Source organism: Centropristis striata, chromosome 8 (assembly GCF_030273125.1).
Source record: "Centropristis striata isolate RG_2023a ecotype Rhode Island chromosome 8, C.striata_1.0, whole genome shotgun sequence".
Classification (NCBI taxonomy): Eukaryota; Metazoa; Chordata; class Actinopteri; order Perciformes; family Serranidae; genus Centropristis; species Centropristis striata.
Genome location: NC_081524.1, coordinates 1,348,134 through 1,362,906, shown reverse-complemented (window position 1 = coordinate 1,362,906; position 14,773 = coordinate 1,348,134). Strand labels below are relative to the sequence as shown.

General features: G+C 36.0%; 1 protein-coding gene across 2 annotated transcripts in view; it reads right to left on the bottom strand.

Annotated features, from left to right (window-relative positions):
- Nucleotides 1-222: 222 nt before the first annotated feature.
- The window catches only part of atp2c1 (ATPase secretory pathway Ca2+ transporting 1), a 45,572-nt gene continuing 31,021 nt past the window's right edge, over nucleotides 223-14,773 (bottom strand). For both annotated transcript variants that reach the window (XM_059338911.1, XM_059338912.1), the window contains exons 10-27: nucleotides 14,397-14,472; nucleotides 13,524-13,590; nucleotides 12,407-12,531; nucleotides 12,214-12,311; nucleotides 11,237-11,332; nucleotides 11,026-11,115; nucleotides 10,561-10,665; nucleotides 10,253-10,409; nucleotides 9,416-9,586; nucleotides 8,939-9,036; nucleotides 8,069-8,119; nucleotides 6,840-7,006; nucleotides 6,688-6,756; nucleotides 5,300-5,416; nucleotides 3,748-3,895; nucleotides 3,110-3,205; nucleotides 2,716-2,857; nucleotides 223-1,732 (exon numbers count right to left, since the gene is read on the bottom strand). In XM_059338911.1, coding sequence (XP_059194894.1) covers nucleotides 1,611-1,732; nucleotides 2,716-2,857; nucleotides 3,110-3,205; nucleotides 3,748-3,895; nucleotides 5,300-5,416; nucleotides 6,688-6,756; nucleotides 6,840-7,006; nucleotides 8,069-8,119; nucleotides 8,939-9,036; nucleotides 9,416-9,586; nucleotides 10,253-10,409; nucleotides 10,561-10,665; nucleotides 11,026-11,115; nucleotides 11,237-11,332; nucleotides 12,214-12,311; nucleotides 12,407-12,531; nucleotides 13,524-13,590; nucleotides 14,397-14,472 — 1,995 coding nt within the window. In that variant the 3' untranslated portion in view covers nucleotides 223-1,610. The remainder of the gene's footprint in view (nucleotides 1,733-2,715; nucleotides 2,858-3,109; nucleotides 3,206-3,747; nucleotides 3,896-5,299; nucleotides 5,417-6,687; nucleotides 6,757-6,839; nucleotides 7,007-8,068; nucleotides 8,120-8,938; nucleotides 9,037-9,415; nucleotides 9,587-10,252; nucleotides 10,410-10,560; nucleotides 10,666-11,025; nucleotides 11,116-11,236; nucleotides 11,333-12,213; nucleotides 12,312-12,406; nucleotides 12,532-13,523; nucleotides 13,591-14,396; nucleotides 14,473-14,773) is intronic.

Here is a 14,773-nt window from a genome sequence, read left to right as displayed (position 1 = left end):
AATATTTTACTTGTGTAAGAAAATAACAATTAAAACAAATAATTACATTTTGGATCATTTTCTCAGCCCATTTCTAAACACAAGACTGCCTTATTATTATTATTATTATTATTATTATTAATAATAATAATAATAATAATAAAAATAATAATAATTAACTGATGTTAGAAAATAACATTCTAATGGATAATTTTCTATGATTAAAAGTGTTTATGGCTGAAAAAAAAGGTCTAAAAAAATCTAAAAGTTCCTCAAAGTTAATAAAAGCCGTTTTATCCTGATGTAAATATGTTGAAACACAAATATAATTATCCACTTTAATATTCAAAAATGTAATAGAAAAAAAAAATCCAACTTAAATCTTCCTGTTTAAAAAAAATCCTGATAAATAACCAAAATAAATGATTATATAAAACTGCTTTCATAATATATTAATATTGGCAGAAAATTAGTTCAATAAAATGAAATTGCAAAATCTACCCTAAACTTTAGTTTGTTCCTAATAATCTTTATTAACAATTATGAACTTTTTAAATAAAAAAAAAACTTAAATATTTTAGAACGAGTGTCATCATTTTTAATGAGAAGACTCTCTCTTGTTTTTTTGTAATTAGTATTTTATTGAATATTTATAGAAACATTGTCACATTTTGGTCAACAAATCCAACGGCTCCAATATATATATATATATATATAATATAATATAATATATAATATAAAAAAAAAAAATTAAAAAGATTAAAAACAAAACCCACAAAGATCAGATGGAGGAGACAAACTGTGAAATCTGATGAACATTTCTGATTAAATGACTTTTTTAAATATTGGCAGTCACAGACTTCCATAGAAGAAAAAAAAAAAACAAAACACAAAGATTTAAAGCTCCGTGTGCTTGAGCCGTTGCCACGGCAACGGGACAGAACCGCCGTTGCCACGGCAACGGGACAGAACCGCCGTTGCCACGGCAGCGGGACAGAACCGCCGTTGCCACGGCAACGGGACAGAACCGCCGTTGCCACGGCAACGGGACAGAACCGCCGTCGCTGCCACGGCGACAGGAAGGACCGCCGTTGCCACGGCAACGGGAAATAACCGCCGTTGCCATCACTGCGACATGATGCTTAAATAACCGACTCTATGTGGATGTTCAGTGCTTTTTCATTTTTTACAGCAGAAATCAGGACTTTTGTTGTTGTTTTCTAGATGCAAAACAAACAGAAAAAAATTAAATATTGTTGTTTTTTTAAAACCCTTGTACCGTTTCACCTCCACCGTCTAAAGAACCAAAACGAGCCGCTGAGTAGTGGTCAACACCTTCTAGAGGAGCAGGTAAAAAAATGGAAGAGGAGCCACGCGTCTCGGCCGCCGAGTCGTCTCAACGAGGACGTCCTGAAGACGAGGAGGTCCGTCCGTCAGTCAGAGGTCGCCATGGTTACGGATCCCCCCGCCCCCCCTCCCCGAGGCCGGGAGCCTCCTCCGGTCCCAGACCAGAGTCTCTCCCACAGTCTTTAAAGAGTCAGTGCCATCGGTCCTCCTCCTCGTCCTCCTCGTCCTCCTGCGGAGCTCAGAGTGCGTCCGTCCGTGGAGCGGTGAGGTCACAGGGGGCGGGGTCATACCTCGTGGAAGCAGTCGGGCGGCGGGCTCCGGTCGGCGCCGCGCCACCGCTCCACAACTTTGATGGCCTCGGACACGACGCACACCGAGGAGGTGAGGGAGACCAGGAACAGGAGGTCTACAGGAGGACAGGATACAGGAGGATGAATCAGGACTTCAGAATAAAAGAAACCTTCTCAAAATAAGAATAATCTTTCTCAAACAACAGCAAACAGATTTTTTTTCAAAATAAAAAGAAACTTTCTCAAACAACAGCAAACAGATTTTTTTTCAAAATAAAAAGAAACTTTCTCAAAATAATGGCTTAGCATTTCAAAATAAAAAACTTTCTCAAAAAAAATGTGTAAACCAGATTCCGTCAATTACAAACAGTAAACTAACTTTTTTCAAAATAAAAAGAGACCTACTCAAAATAATGGCTTAGAATTTCAAAATAAATTTAAAAAATGTTTTCATTGACCATGTCCTGTAAAAAACAAACTGATTTTTCCCTATTGGCTGTTGCAGCAGAGAAGAAGTGTGTATATATTTATATATATATGTATATATATTGTGTACTGACCCAGGGGGCTGAGGCTCTCCGTCTGGATATATATTTATATATATGTATATATATATGTGTATATATTGTGTACTGACCCAGGGGGCTGAGGCTCTCCGTCTGGATATATATTTATATATATGTATATATATATGTGTATATATTGTGTACTGACCCAGGGGGCTGAGGCTCTCCGTCTGGATATATATTTATATATATGTATATATATATGTATATATATTGTGTACTGACCCAGGGGGCTGAGGCTCTCTGTCTGGATATATATTTATATATATTTATATATATATGTATATATATTGTGTACTGACCCAGGGGGCTGAGGCTCTCCGTCTGGATATATATTTATATATATTTATATATATATGTATATATATTGTGTACTGACCCAGGGGGCTGAGGCTCTCTGTCTGGATATATATTTATATATATTTATATATATATGTATATATATTGTGTACTGACCCAGGGGGCTGAGGCTCTCCGTCTGGATATATATTTATATATATTTATATATATATGTATATATATTGTGTACTGACCCAGGGGGCTGAGGCTCTCTGTCTGGAAGACGCTCTGCAGTGGGGGGAAGTAGATGACCAGCAGCTGACCCATGATGGAGGCCAGGACGGAGTAACAGAAGGTCCTGTTACTGCACAGACCCATCTCATGGACCATACGGGTCTATGGGGACACACACACACACACACACACACACACACAGGGACACACAGGGACACACACACACACACACACACACACACACACACACACACAGGGACACACACACACACACACACACACAGGGACACACACACACAGGGACACACACACAGTTATTTAATGTATTTCTTTATTTACATATTTCTGGAATATCCCCCCTTTTTTAAATGTATGGATCTATATTCTAACATCAGAGAGTCAGAGGTGAGTCACCTGTGAGCGAGAGCTGAGAGCGTTGAACATGTCGAAGAAGACGAAGCAGGTGAAGGTCATGGTGGTGTCTCGAGGAGTGATCACGTTGTCCTGCAACTGGACACCAAACAAACAAACAAACAGATGTTTACACATTGTAGTGGCAATTTTGTCCGAAAAAATAACAAAATTAAACAAAGAAGGTGGTGTCCATGATTGTTTGTTCCAAAGGTTTATTTTATCCACTGCGAGCAAACAAAAGAACAAAGAAACATGGCTCCTGCTGGTAATAAACCATGGGCCCACCAGGTGCATGCTGGTCCTCTGACCACCCTCCTACCTATAGAACATCAGGTGCCCATGGTGCCAACCCAAATTCCATAAAACACAAAATATAATATGTAAACTAAATATGCTAAACAATAATGATGATTAAACTAAACAATTAACTAGCAAACCCAAAATATTACCAAAATAAACAAACATCTAGAATAATCAAACAATACTCATTGTTAATAATAAACTAAACAGACAGAACTAAACAGCTCCAACACACATGTTTATTATTTAGTTTTTATACCTATTTTATGACTAATAAAATGATCAGTTTTGACTGTTTTAACTAGAGAGAAACAAAGAGTGATGAAGAAGATGTTCACCTCTCTCCAGAAGACGAAGAGCGTCCCGCAGACGATGACGAGGGCCGACACCAGGACTTTGACCAGCAGGCTGCGGGTGATGATGCTGTCTCTGACGTTACGGGGAGGCTGCCGGATCACCGCCTGGTCCACCGGCTCCACGCCCAGACTGGCCAGGAAACACACATTCACCAGTTTATACACCAAAATATCACTTCTGGTATTATAGGGACGTCTGGGACTTTCCTCTTTTACACTCTCTAGAAACTCTCAAAATAATGGCTTCAGTTCAAAATAATAAGAAGTTTTCTCAAAATGAGTTAGTATTTCAAGTAATAAACTCTCAAAATAATGGCTTCGGGTTTCAAAATAAAAATAAACTAAAAAAAAAAGGCTTCGGATTTCAAAATAAAATAAATGTTCTCAAAATAATGGATTAGAATTTCAAAATAAAAATAAACTTTCTCAAAATTATTATATTTCAAGTAATAAACTCGTATTTCAAGTAATAAACTCAAAATAATGGATTAGGATTTCAAAATAAAATAAACTTGCAAAATAATGCGTTAGTCTTTCAAAATAAAAATGTATGTTCTCATGTAATGGATTAGAATTTCAAAATATAAAGAAACTTTCTCAAAATGAGTTAGTATTTCAAATAATTAACCCAAAATAGTGGCTTTGGATTTCAAAATAAAAATAAACTAAAAAAAAAAAGGCTTCGGATTTCAAAATAAAATAAACTCGCAAAATAATGCGTTAGTGTTTCATAATAAAAAAGAACGTTCTCAAAATAATGGATCAGGATTTCAAAATAAAAATAAACTCATAATAATGGATTAGGTCTTCAAAATAAAAAGAAACTTTCTCAAAATAAGTTAGTATTTCAAGTAATAAACTCTCAAAATAATGGCTTTGGATTTCAAAATAAAAATGAATGTTCTCAAAATAATGGATTAGGATTTCCAAATAAAAATAAACTCAAAATAATGGATTTCAAAATAAAAAGAAGCTTTCTCAAAATAAGTTAGTATTTCAAGTAATAAATTCTCAAAATAATGGCTTCTGATTTCGAAATAAAAATAAACTTGCAGAATAATGCTTAGTATTTCAAAATAAAAATTAATGTTCTCAAAATAATGGTTTAGAATTTCAAAATAAAAATAAACTTTCTCAAAATTGGTTAGTATTTCAAGTAATAAACTCTCAAAATAATGTCTTCGGATTTCAAAATAAAAATAAACTCTCAAAATAATGGATTAGGATTTCGAAATAAAAAGAAACGTTCTGTGTAAACAGCCTCTCCCGTCTGTTTTTACGGTTTCTTTCGAGGATAAACGAGGATTTGTGGCGATCTTTCAGAGAAAACTTCAGATTGTAAAAGGTAATGTCCTAAAAACATAAACGTCTAAATGTTTATTAAAGTCTCTCCAGGATTTAAACCGCCCTAAATATTTGATGACATCATATAATAAAGTGACAGTGGAACTTTTTAACTGTAGACGGTGTTTCTGTGTTTATATTTAAAGGATCTCTCAGCCTGAACACTACATTTCCCATGATGCCTCTGTACCTCTGGGCGGGGGGGCCGTCCATGATGATGTTGATCCACAGGATCTGCATGGCGTTCAGCGGGTTGGGGAAGTTCATCAGCGTCGCCAAGGAGATGAGCGTCAGAGCTGCAATACTCCTAAAGACCAGCAGGGGGAGACACAACCTTCAGTTACACCTTTATTTACATTTACTCAAAACAAACTTTATTTACATTTACACAAAACAAACTTTATTTACATTTACACAACCACTACATTTAGAAATAAATAAATACATGACAAGATTAAAGAAGTAAATACTGAATTAATCACAAGAATAAAGTAGAAAAATATTTAATTAATTACAAGAATAAAGTAGAAAAATATTGAATTAATTACAAGAATAAAGTTGAAAAATATTGAATTAATTACAAGAATGAAGTAGAAAATATTGAATTAATTACAAGAATAAAGTAGAAAATATTACTTAACTGTTTTCGTAATTAATTAATACAAAATATTCAAGTGATATTTACAACTTTATTCTTGTAATTAATTCAATATTTTAGACTTTATTCTCATAATAAATTAAATATTTTCTTATATTTTTAGAAAAATATTACAATTAACTAATTGTTTTTGACTTCATCCTCATGATAAATTAAATTTTTCGACTTTATTCTCGTAATAAATTAAATAATTTCGACTTTATTCTCGTAATAAATTAAATAATTTCTTATAATAATTTCAAGAATATATTAAAATTAACTAATTAATGTTTTTGATTTTATCCTCATTATTGATTAAATATTTTAGACTTTATTCTCGTAATAAATTAAATGTTTTTTACTTTATTCTTGTAATGAATTAAATATTTTCGACTTTATTCTCGTATTTACTTAATTAAAACTTGCTGCCTTCAGATTAAATCTCCCAAATATTTATCTCTAAAAAAACTGAAAATAATTATTAGTATCTAAAAATAATGAGCAACCTTTTTCAAATGTAATCAATTAGTATTTCAAAATAATGACTTAGTCTTTCAAAATAAAAATAAAAAAATCCTTAAATCAATAACTTTTTTTTAAATAATCAATTTGTATTTCAAAATCTCAAAATAATGACATTACAAAATATATATTTTTAAAAATAATGCATTCGTTTTTCAAAATAAATGCTCAAAATGAAAAGAAAGTTTACGAATCTCCTCAAAATAACGAGTCAAGTCTTTCAGAATAAAAATAAACTTTTTCTTAAAATAATGACAAAGGATTTTGAAATGAAAAGAAAATAATTCTCAATGATTAAAAAAAACTAAATAATGACTTAGTTTTTCAGAAAGAAATTTCAAAACAAAAACTTCAGATCATCAATAATAAGTCATTAATTTTCTTATAAATAAGGATATCTTTAGTTTTTATTGACTCACGTGCTCAGCTGGAAGCGGACAAAGTTTTTAATGTTGTTGTAGATTCCTTTCCCCTCCTCGATGGCCGACCTGGAGGAGGAGGACCAAACTGTTAGTGTTTCTGTGAAACAGGAGCTTTTAATGTCTTAATCTCTAAACTTCCTGTGACTGACATGATGGTCTGGAAGTCGTCGTCCACCAGGATCATGTCCGCCGCCTCCTTACAGACGTCGGTGCCCGTCTGTCCCATCGCCACGCCGATGTCCGCCGCCTTCAGCGCCACCGCGTCGTTCACGCCGTCGCCCGTCATCGCCACCACGGCGCCGATGTTCTGCAGCGACTGGAGACGAAGACGAGTCAGAGGAAGACGAGTCGGCGTTTAGTTCTGAGGTTATAAAGTCTGGACTGAACATGTTAATTCTTCTATTTCTTCTCTTTCAATAAATATTATTTAAATCTGTTTTACTATCAGAAGAAAGATTTATTAGATTTATTTTGAAAAATTGTGTTTCAAAATAAAAATAACCTTTTTTTTCCCCTCAAAATAATGTCTTAGGATTTCAAAATAAGGTTAAACTTTCTCTCAAAATAATGGTTTATTTTGAAAAATGGTATTTTAAAATCAAAATTACCTTTTTTTCCTCAAAATAATGTCTTAGTAATTCAAAATAAAATTGGACTCTCAAAAAATGGCATAGGATTTCAAAATAAAATAAAATTTCTGAAAATAATGAGTTTCAAAATAATGGCATAGGATTTCAAAATAAAAATAAACTCCCAAAATAATGACTTTTAATAAATATCCTTTTAGCCTGTTTTACTGTCAGAAGAAAGGTTTTCAACAATAACAATTAGGTTTCTTCTTCTTTCTCTCAAAATAATGATTTCTTCATTGTTTCAAAATAAAAATAACTTCTTTTTCTCAAAATAATGTCTTAATTATTCAAAATAAAAATAAACACTCAGAATAATGACTTAGGATTTCAAAATAAAATAAGATTTCTCAAAATAATGAGTTGGTATTTCAAAACAAGAAACTTTCTCAAAATAATAATGGCTTAGAATTTCAAAATAAAATAAAATTTCTGAAAATAATGAGTTAGTATATATATATATATATATATATATATATATATATATATATATATATTCCTTTTTTTAATGTATTTTTATTTTTTTAAAACAATATTATTCTATAGCTGCACATATTTACCGTGAATTTTGAGCTTTTGCTCTGCTTTTTTTTTTTTTTTTCAAATAAAACAAATATAATAAATCATAAACATAAAATAATGTGCAGGGATGGCTTATTGATTACCTCTACCTAAAGTATATCATATAAAACTAATTCACATTATTACATTAATATTAAATTATTTAAACAGATTTGTTTGGTTCTCACCTTGACGATCTTCAGCTTGTGTCGAGGACTCGCTCGATAAAAAACGGAGATCTGCAGAGACAGAAAAACTTTAATTCAGACAAATACAGAAATAAAACTAAACCTTCTGTTCTGTGATTTTAGTTTGAAACCATCTACTGTCACAATAATGGCCAAGGATTTCAAAATAAAAAGAGACTTTCCATATTTAGGATGTAAAAAAAAGGAAACTTTCTCAAAATGAGATATTTACAAATAAAATACATTTAAAAAAAATGTAGTCAGTATTTCAAAAAGTATTTTAAAATAAAAAGAAACTCTCAAAATAATGGCTTAGGATTTCAAAATAAAAGTACATTTTCTCAAAATAATGACTTTAATTCAGAAAAATACAGAAATAAAACTATATCTTCTGTTCTGTGATTTTAGTTTGAAAATGTGCAGCCCTGCTCAGTTTAAACCATCGACTGTCAAAATAACGGCTTAGGATTTCAAAATAAGAAGAGACTTTCCATAAATAATGACTTAGGATTTCAAAAAAAGGAAACTTTCTCAAAATGAGTTATTATTTCAAAATCATAAACTCGCAAAATAATGGCTTCAAATTAAAATACATTTTCTCAAAATAATGACTTTAATTCAGACAAATACAGAAATAAAACTAAACCTTCTGTTCTGTGATTTTATTTTGAAAATGTGCAGCTCTGCCCCGTTTAAACCTTAAATCTCATGTGAGCTGCCGAGGCAGATTATTTTTAGCTCCTCACTGTTTTCACTTTGTGCCTTTTGCGCACATGACAGATGTCAGAGCTGAAGAAGAAAGACTGGCTGTTTATTTCCTAATAAACCCAAACAACAACAACAAAACAACAACAAAGAGCAGGTTCTCACTCTGGGGACGACGTGTGAAAGCTGCTGCAGGTCCAGATGATCCACTTCGTCTCCTGATAAACTCTGGCAGCCTTTAGAGTAGAGACCCAACCGACTGGCTGCACACACACACACACACACACACACACACACACACACACACACACACACACAGTAAAAACAAGTTCATAAAAACAATCTAAACCATTTAACAATGACAACTTTCCTTTTGTAACAACTATAGTATTGTTCATTTCAACAAAATTATTGCAATCTCACATTTTTTTTAATTTTAATTTATTTTACATCCTTTTATTTTTTATCTTTAATTTTCATCTTTTGATTTTTTTTAATTTTTCATCTTTAAAAACAAGTTTATTTTTACATCTTTTTTGTTTTGTTTGTTTATTTTTACATTATTTAATTTTTATTAGTTTTTTTTTTTTACATCAATTTAAAAAATCTATTTTATAATTTAAGAGTGACTTCCTGTCTGACCTATGGCGACGGCGGTCTCCTGCGAGTCTCCGGTGATCATCTTGATGGCGACTCCGGAGTTGATGAGCGTCCCGACGGCCTCTTTGACCCCTGACCTCGGGGGGTCGATGATGCCCACCAGACCCAGGAAGCTCAGGTTCCCCATCTCAGAACCCGACGCAAACGCCAGAACTAAAGAACCAGAGAACAAGAAAAACAATGACTCAGCCTTTCAAAATAGAAATAAGTATTTTCTTAAAATAATGACTCAATATTTAAAAAGAAAAAGAAACTCAAAATAAAAATAACCTTTTTCTCAAAATAATTTATTTTCAAGACAAAAATGATAAGAGCTTAATGAGAAACTAAAAACAAATTCCTTTTATTTTTACAATAAAAATGAATTCTCAAAATAATAACTTAAGTCTGTCAAAATAAAAATGAACTTTCTAAATATAATTATGTTTCAAAATAATAACTTTAAAAAGGCTCAAAATAAAAAGAACATTTCTCAATACTTGAAAAAAACTACATAAAGACTTAATATTTCAAAATAAAAAGAAACCATTTCAAAATAATGACTTTGTATTTTGAGAAAAAAGGTTATTATTATTCTGAGTTTCTTTTTATTTTGAAATACTGACAGTCTCAAATCTCATCATAAGAACTAAATAAGAAACTCTAAACTAATTCTATTTCAAAATTTAAAAAAATTCTCAAAATAATGACAAAGTCTTTCAAAATAAAAAGAAACCTTTTGTTAGAATAATGAGATGACGGACAGAGACGTGTGGTCAGTGCTTCAGTCAGCTGAAAGGATCAATAATCTTTGATCAGTATCTGTTTATTGTTTCTGACCTCTGAGTCCGGCGGTGCCCATGTAGCTGATCTGCTGCTGGTACAGCTCCCTCTGCTGGTGGTTCAGGGACAGAGTCGTTCCTCGGCTGTTGTAGGAGCTGCAGAGACGGATCACCTGCTCGTACGCTCCCTTCAGGAAGTAAACTCCAGGTTTATCCTGAGGAGCAGAGGGGAACAAGGGGAGGCTCTTATTGTGAAAAGATTCCAGCTGAAACACAAGCTGAAGTCGCTTCCTGCTGAGAAGCAGCTCCTCACAGTTTTTCTAGAGTTCAGGGAGTCGGTGCAGGTGTGAAAGCTGCTGTACTCACCTGCAGCGTGCGGTGGACGCAGCGAACAGCCATCCACTTCGTCTCCGAGGAGAACGGATGCTCCTCCAGACGCACGTACTCCTGCTGCAGGCTCTCCAGACCCATCTACAGGAGGAGGAGCAGGAGGAGACAACAGCTGGATCACAACAGCTGGATACACACACACATACAGCCGGATACACACACACACACACAGCCAGATACACACACACATACAGCCGGATACACACACACACACATACAGCCGGATACACACACACCCCCGGATACACACACACACACACACACACACACACACACACACACACACACACAGCCGGATACACACACACACACACACACACACACACACACACAAAAATGCACACACATACCCACAGAAACACACGCGACACGCGTACACGCACATACAGCCGGACACACACACACAGACACATACACACAGACACACATACAGGTCTGTACCTTCATGGCGAGGGCGATCAGCGCTCCCTCCGTCGGTCGACCCAGCAGGTTGTGATTCCTGATGATCGAGTCGTTACACACACAGCCCACCTGACCCACACACACACACACACACACACACACACACACACAGTTAATAACGTCTTATTTACGGGCTCAATCTGTCTTATTTGTTAATGTTTTAAAGGATGTTGTGGAGCTGCTGACTCACCTCTACGATCTTGCTGATGGAGGGGCAGGAGAACCCGTGGATCACCTCCCCGTCCAGGAGAACTTCTCCTGCTCCGTTGTAGCCCACGCCCGTCACCTGCAAGACAACACACGGGGTAAACAACAACAAGTATTTCAAAGTAAAAACATCAATTGATTCATTCAGTTTAAAAGCGAAACCCCAAAGTTTTATTGTCAAAATATATTAACATAAACCTTGAATAATGCTTGAACTTTAAATAACACATTTTATTTTTGGACACAGTGAAATATCAATATCAAAATATAGACTTAAGTCTTTAAAAATAAAAATAAACATTCTCAAAATAATGACGTTTCAAAATAAAACCTTTTTTTAAATAATGTATTAAGTATTTCAATATAAACGCTCAAAATAAAAAGAAAATTTCTCAAAATAATGACACTGAAAAAACTAAATAATGACTTAGCATTTTAAAATTAAGACTTAGTATTTCAAAATAAACTCAAAATAAAAATAACCTTTTTCTCAGAATAACGACAGTCTTTCAAAATAAAAATTAAGAAACTAAAAAAAAATCCTATTTTTAAAATAAAAATAAATTCTCATAATGACTTAAGCATTTCAAAATAAAAAAGAAACCTTTTCCCTAAAATAATTACTCTGATGATGACGCCTGTTTTTTACAGATTGTTTCTACAGTAAATGGAGGATTTTTGGCCGTTGTTTTAAAGAAAAGCTGCCTTCTGTGTCAGTCAGTAAATCATAAATTGTCTGATTATTACAGGTCGTATTATCGTGTCATTAAAGACGTCTCCAGCTAACCCAGTAACCCGACCCAGTTCTCCCAGTGAGGCAGCTGAGACTTCCACATGGAGGAATGAGGTCACAGCAGCGCTCCCATTTCTCAGCCGGGATTCATTTTGGGTTTTACTCTGATAATCTATTAAAACAGCAGCTGATAGTGAACATTAAAGCAGCTGATGCAGCGTTGTGACCTCGGCGTGGAGTCCGTCGGCCGTGAACAGCTGAGTGACCGTCATCTCGTTCTTGGTCAGAGTTCCCGTCTTGTCGGAGCAGATCACGTTACAGCAGCCTGACGGATAAAAACACAGTTATCACCATTAACATGAACTAAAGAGGTTATTAATAGTTATTAAAGGTCCTGACAGGGTGGTGGAGGTGACGTACCCAGAGTCTCTACGATGGGAAGCTTCTTGATGATCGCTCGTTTCTTCACCATGCGCATCACGCCGAGCGCCAGAGTCACCGTCACCACGATCGGTAGACCCTCCGGGATGGCAGCCACCGCCAGACTGGATACATATTTAGAATATATTTAGTATTGCATGTTTTTAAAATGATCCTTATTTCAAAAGCCCCTTCCATAGTGCCGTTTCATGCCGGGACATTTATGGCTCTGTAACGTTTTCCGCCTCCAGAGGTCACAGAGGAGGTTAGCATGCTGGTTTTTGTAAACAAACCAGCTTGCTAACTGTCCCCGTGGTTTCCACTGCTGATTGTAAACAAACCTGCATCGCTAACTGTGCGCAGAGTATCCGGTGCTGGTTGTAAACAAACTGAGGTCTCTAACTGAACACATACTGCAGCAGCACATACACACTGTACTGCTACAGAGCTAATTGTTAGCCTGTTAGCATTGTGCTACTGTCAGCGCCGCTGCTGCTCTGTCTCACATCACTACCGTCTCCTCTCGCTACCGTCTCCTCTCGCTACAGTCTCCTCTCGCTACCGTCTCCTCTAGCTACCCTCTCCTCTCGCTACAGTCTCCTCTCGCTACCGTCTCCTCTCGCTACCGTCTCCTCTCGCTACAGTCTCCTCTCGCTACCGTCTCCTCTAGCTACCGTCTCCTCTCGCTACAGTCTCCTCTCGCTACCGTCTCCTCTCGCTACAGTCTCCTCTCGCTACCGTCTCCTCTCGCTACCGTCTCCTCTAGCTACCGTCTCCTCTCGCTACAGTCTCCTCTCGCTACCGTCTCCTCTCGCTACCGTCTCCTCTCGCTACCGTCTCCTCTCGCTACAGTCTCCTCTCGCTACAGTCTCCTCTAGCTACAGTCTCCTCTCGCTACAGTCTCCTCTAGCTACAGTCTCCTCTCGCTACAGTTTCCTCTCGCTACCGTCTCCTCTCACTATCCTCCACCTTGTTTCGTGACCCCAGACTGCACTATGAAAGGGTACAAATATTACTTTGCCTTAGTGGAATCACTATGAACGCCCTAAGGTGGAAAGCGGGATGGGTTGGCACTATGAAAGCGGCTAAACAAACATGTGATTCAGAGTTCAGGTACCTGACGCCGATGGTGAACATGTCCAGGATCCTCTTCCCCTGCAGCCAGCCCACCAGCATGATGACTCCTGACACACAGAGATGAGGTCAGATTATTATTTACAGGCTACTGTCATGTTTACAGCCTCTCCTGTCCTCTCCTCTCTGCTCTGTGTAAACAGCCTCTCCTGTCCTCTCCTCTCTGCTCTGTGTAAACAGCCTCTCCTGTCCTCTCCTCTCTGCTCTGTGTAAACAGCCTCTCCTGTCCTCTCCTCTCTGATCTGTGTAAACAGCCTCTCCTGTCCTCTCCTCTCTGCTCTGTGTAAACAGCCTCTCCTGTCCTCTCCTCTCTGATCTGTGTAAACAGCCTCTCCTGTCCTCTCCTCGCTTTATTTTAAATGACACATGTAGAATAAAGAATAAAAGTCTGATAAATATGATAAACTGTGTATTTCTGGTTATATTTTTATAGAAAACTTACTTTTCAATCCATTATTTAGACAAATATTTACTTGGACATTCTACAATAAGGTGGATAAAACCTGTCGTGAGAACGTGGTCTGGAAAATTTAGTTTTTTTTCTCAACATAATAGAATGTTCTCAAAATAATGGCTTAGGATTTAAAAATAAAACACTCTCAAAATAATGGCTTAGGATTTCAAAATAAAAATAAACTCACTCAAAATAATGGCTTAGGATTTCAAAATAAAAATAAACTCTCAAAATAATGGCTTAGGATTTCAAAATAAAAATACATTTTCTCTAAATAATGGCTTAGGATTTCATTATATGATTATGCAACACTGTGACTTTACATACATGACAGAAGAAGCTTTAAAGCCTGAATGTTGTGAGCTGAAGGAAACTGAAGGCTGGTGGTTAAAAACAACAAACCTATGATGCCGAAGGAGTAAAGTGAGAGCTGCTTCCCCAGCAGGTCCATGCTCTTCTGTAACGGAGTCTTCGGAGCCTGAACAAACAAACAGGAAGCACAGTGGTGAACTCAACTATTCCTCTGATTTCTGCTCTGAAGTTTCCTGCTGAGCCTGCAGCAGGTCAGTGGTCAGGTTTCTCTGCTGGCTCGGGAACAACAGCTCGCTTGTTCTAACTGCAGCAGTGAAACAACTCGCCGCTTCCTGACATTTGTTTCTCAGCCTTTGATGGAAAGCTTCAGATTTCCTCACAGCAAAACTGTGTCTGGATTTAAAAACACTTCTTCTGTCGCTCTGAAATCATTCTGAATACAGAAACATGATTATTTCTGTCTGAAG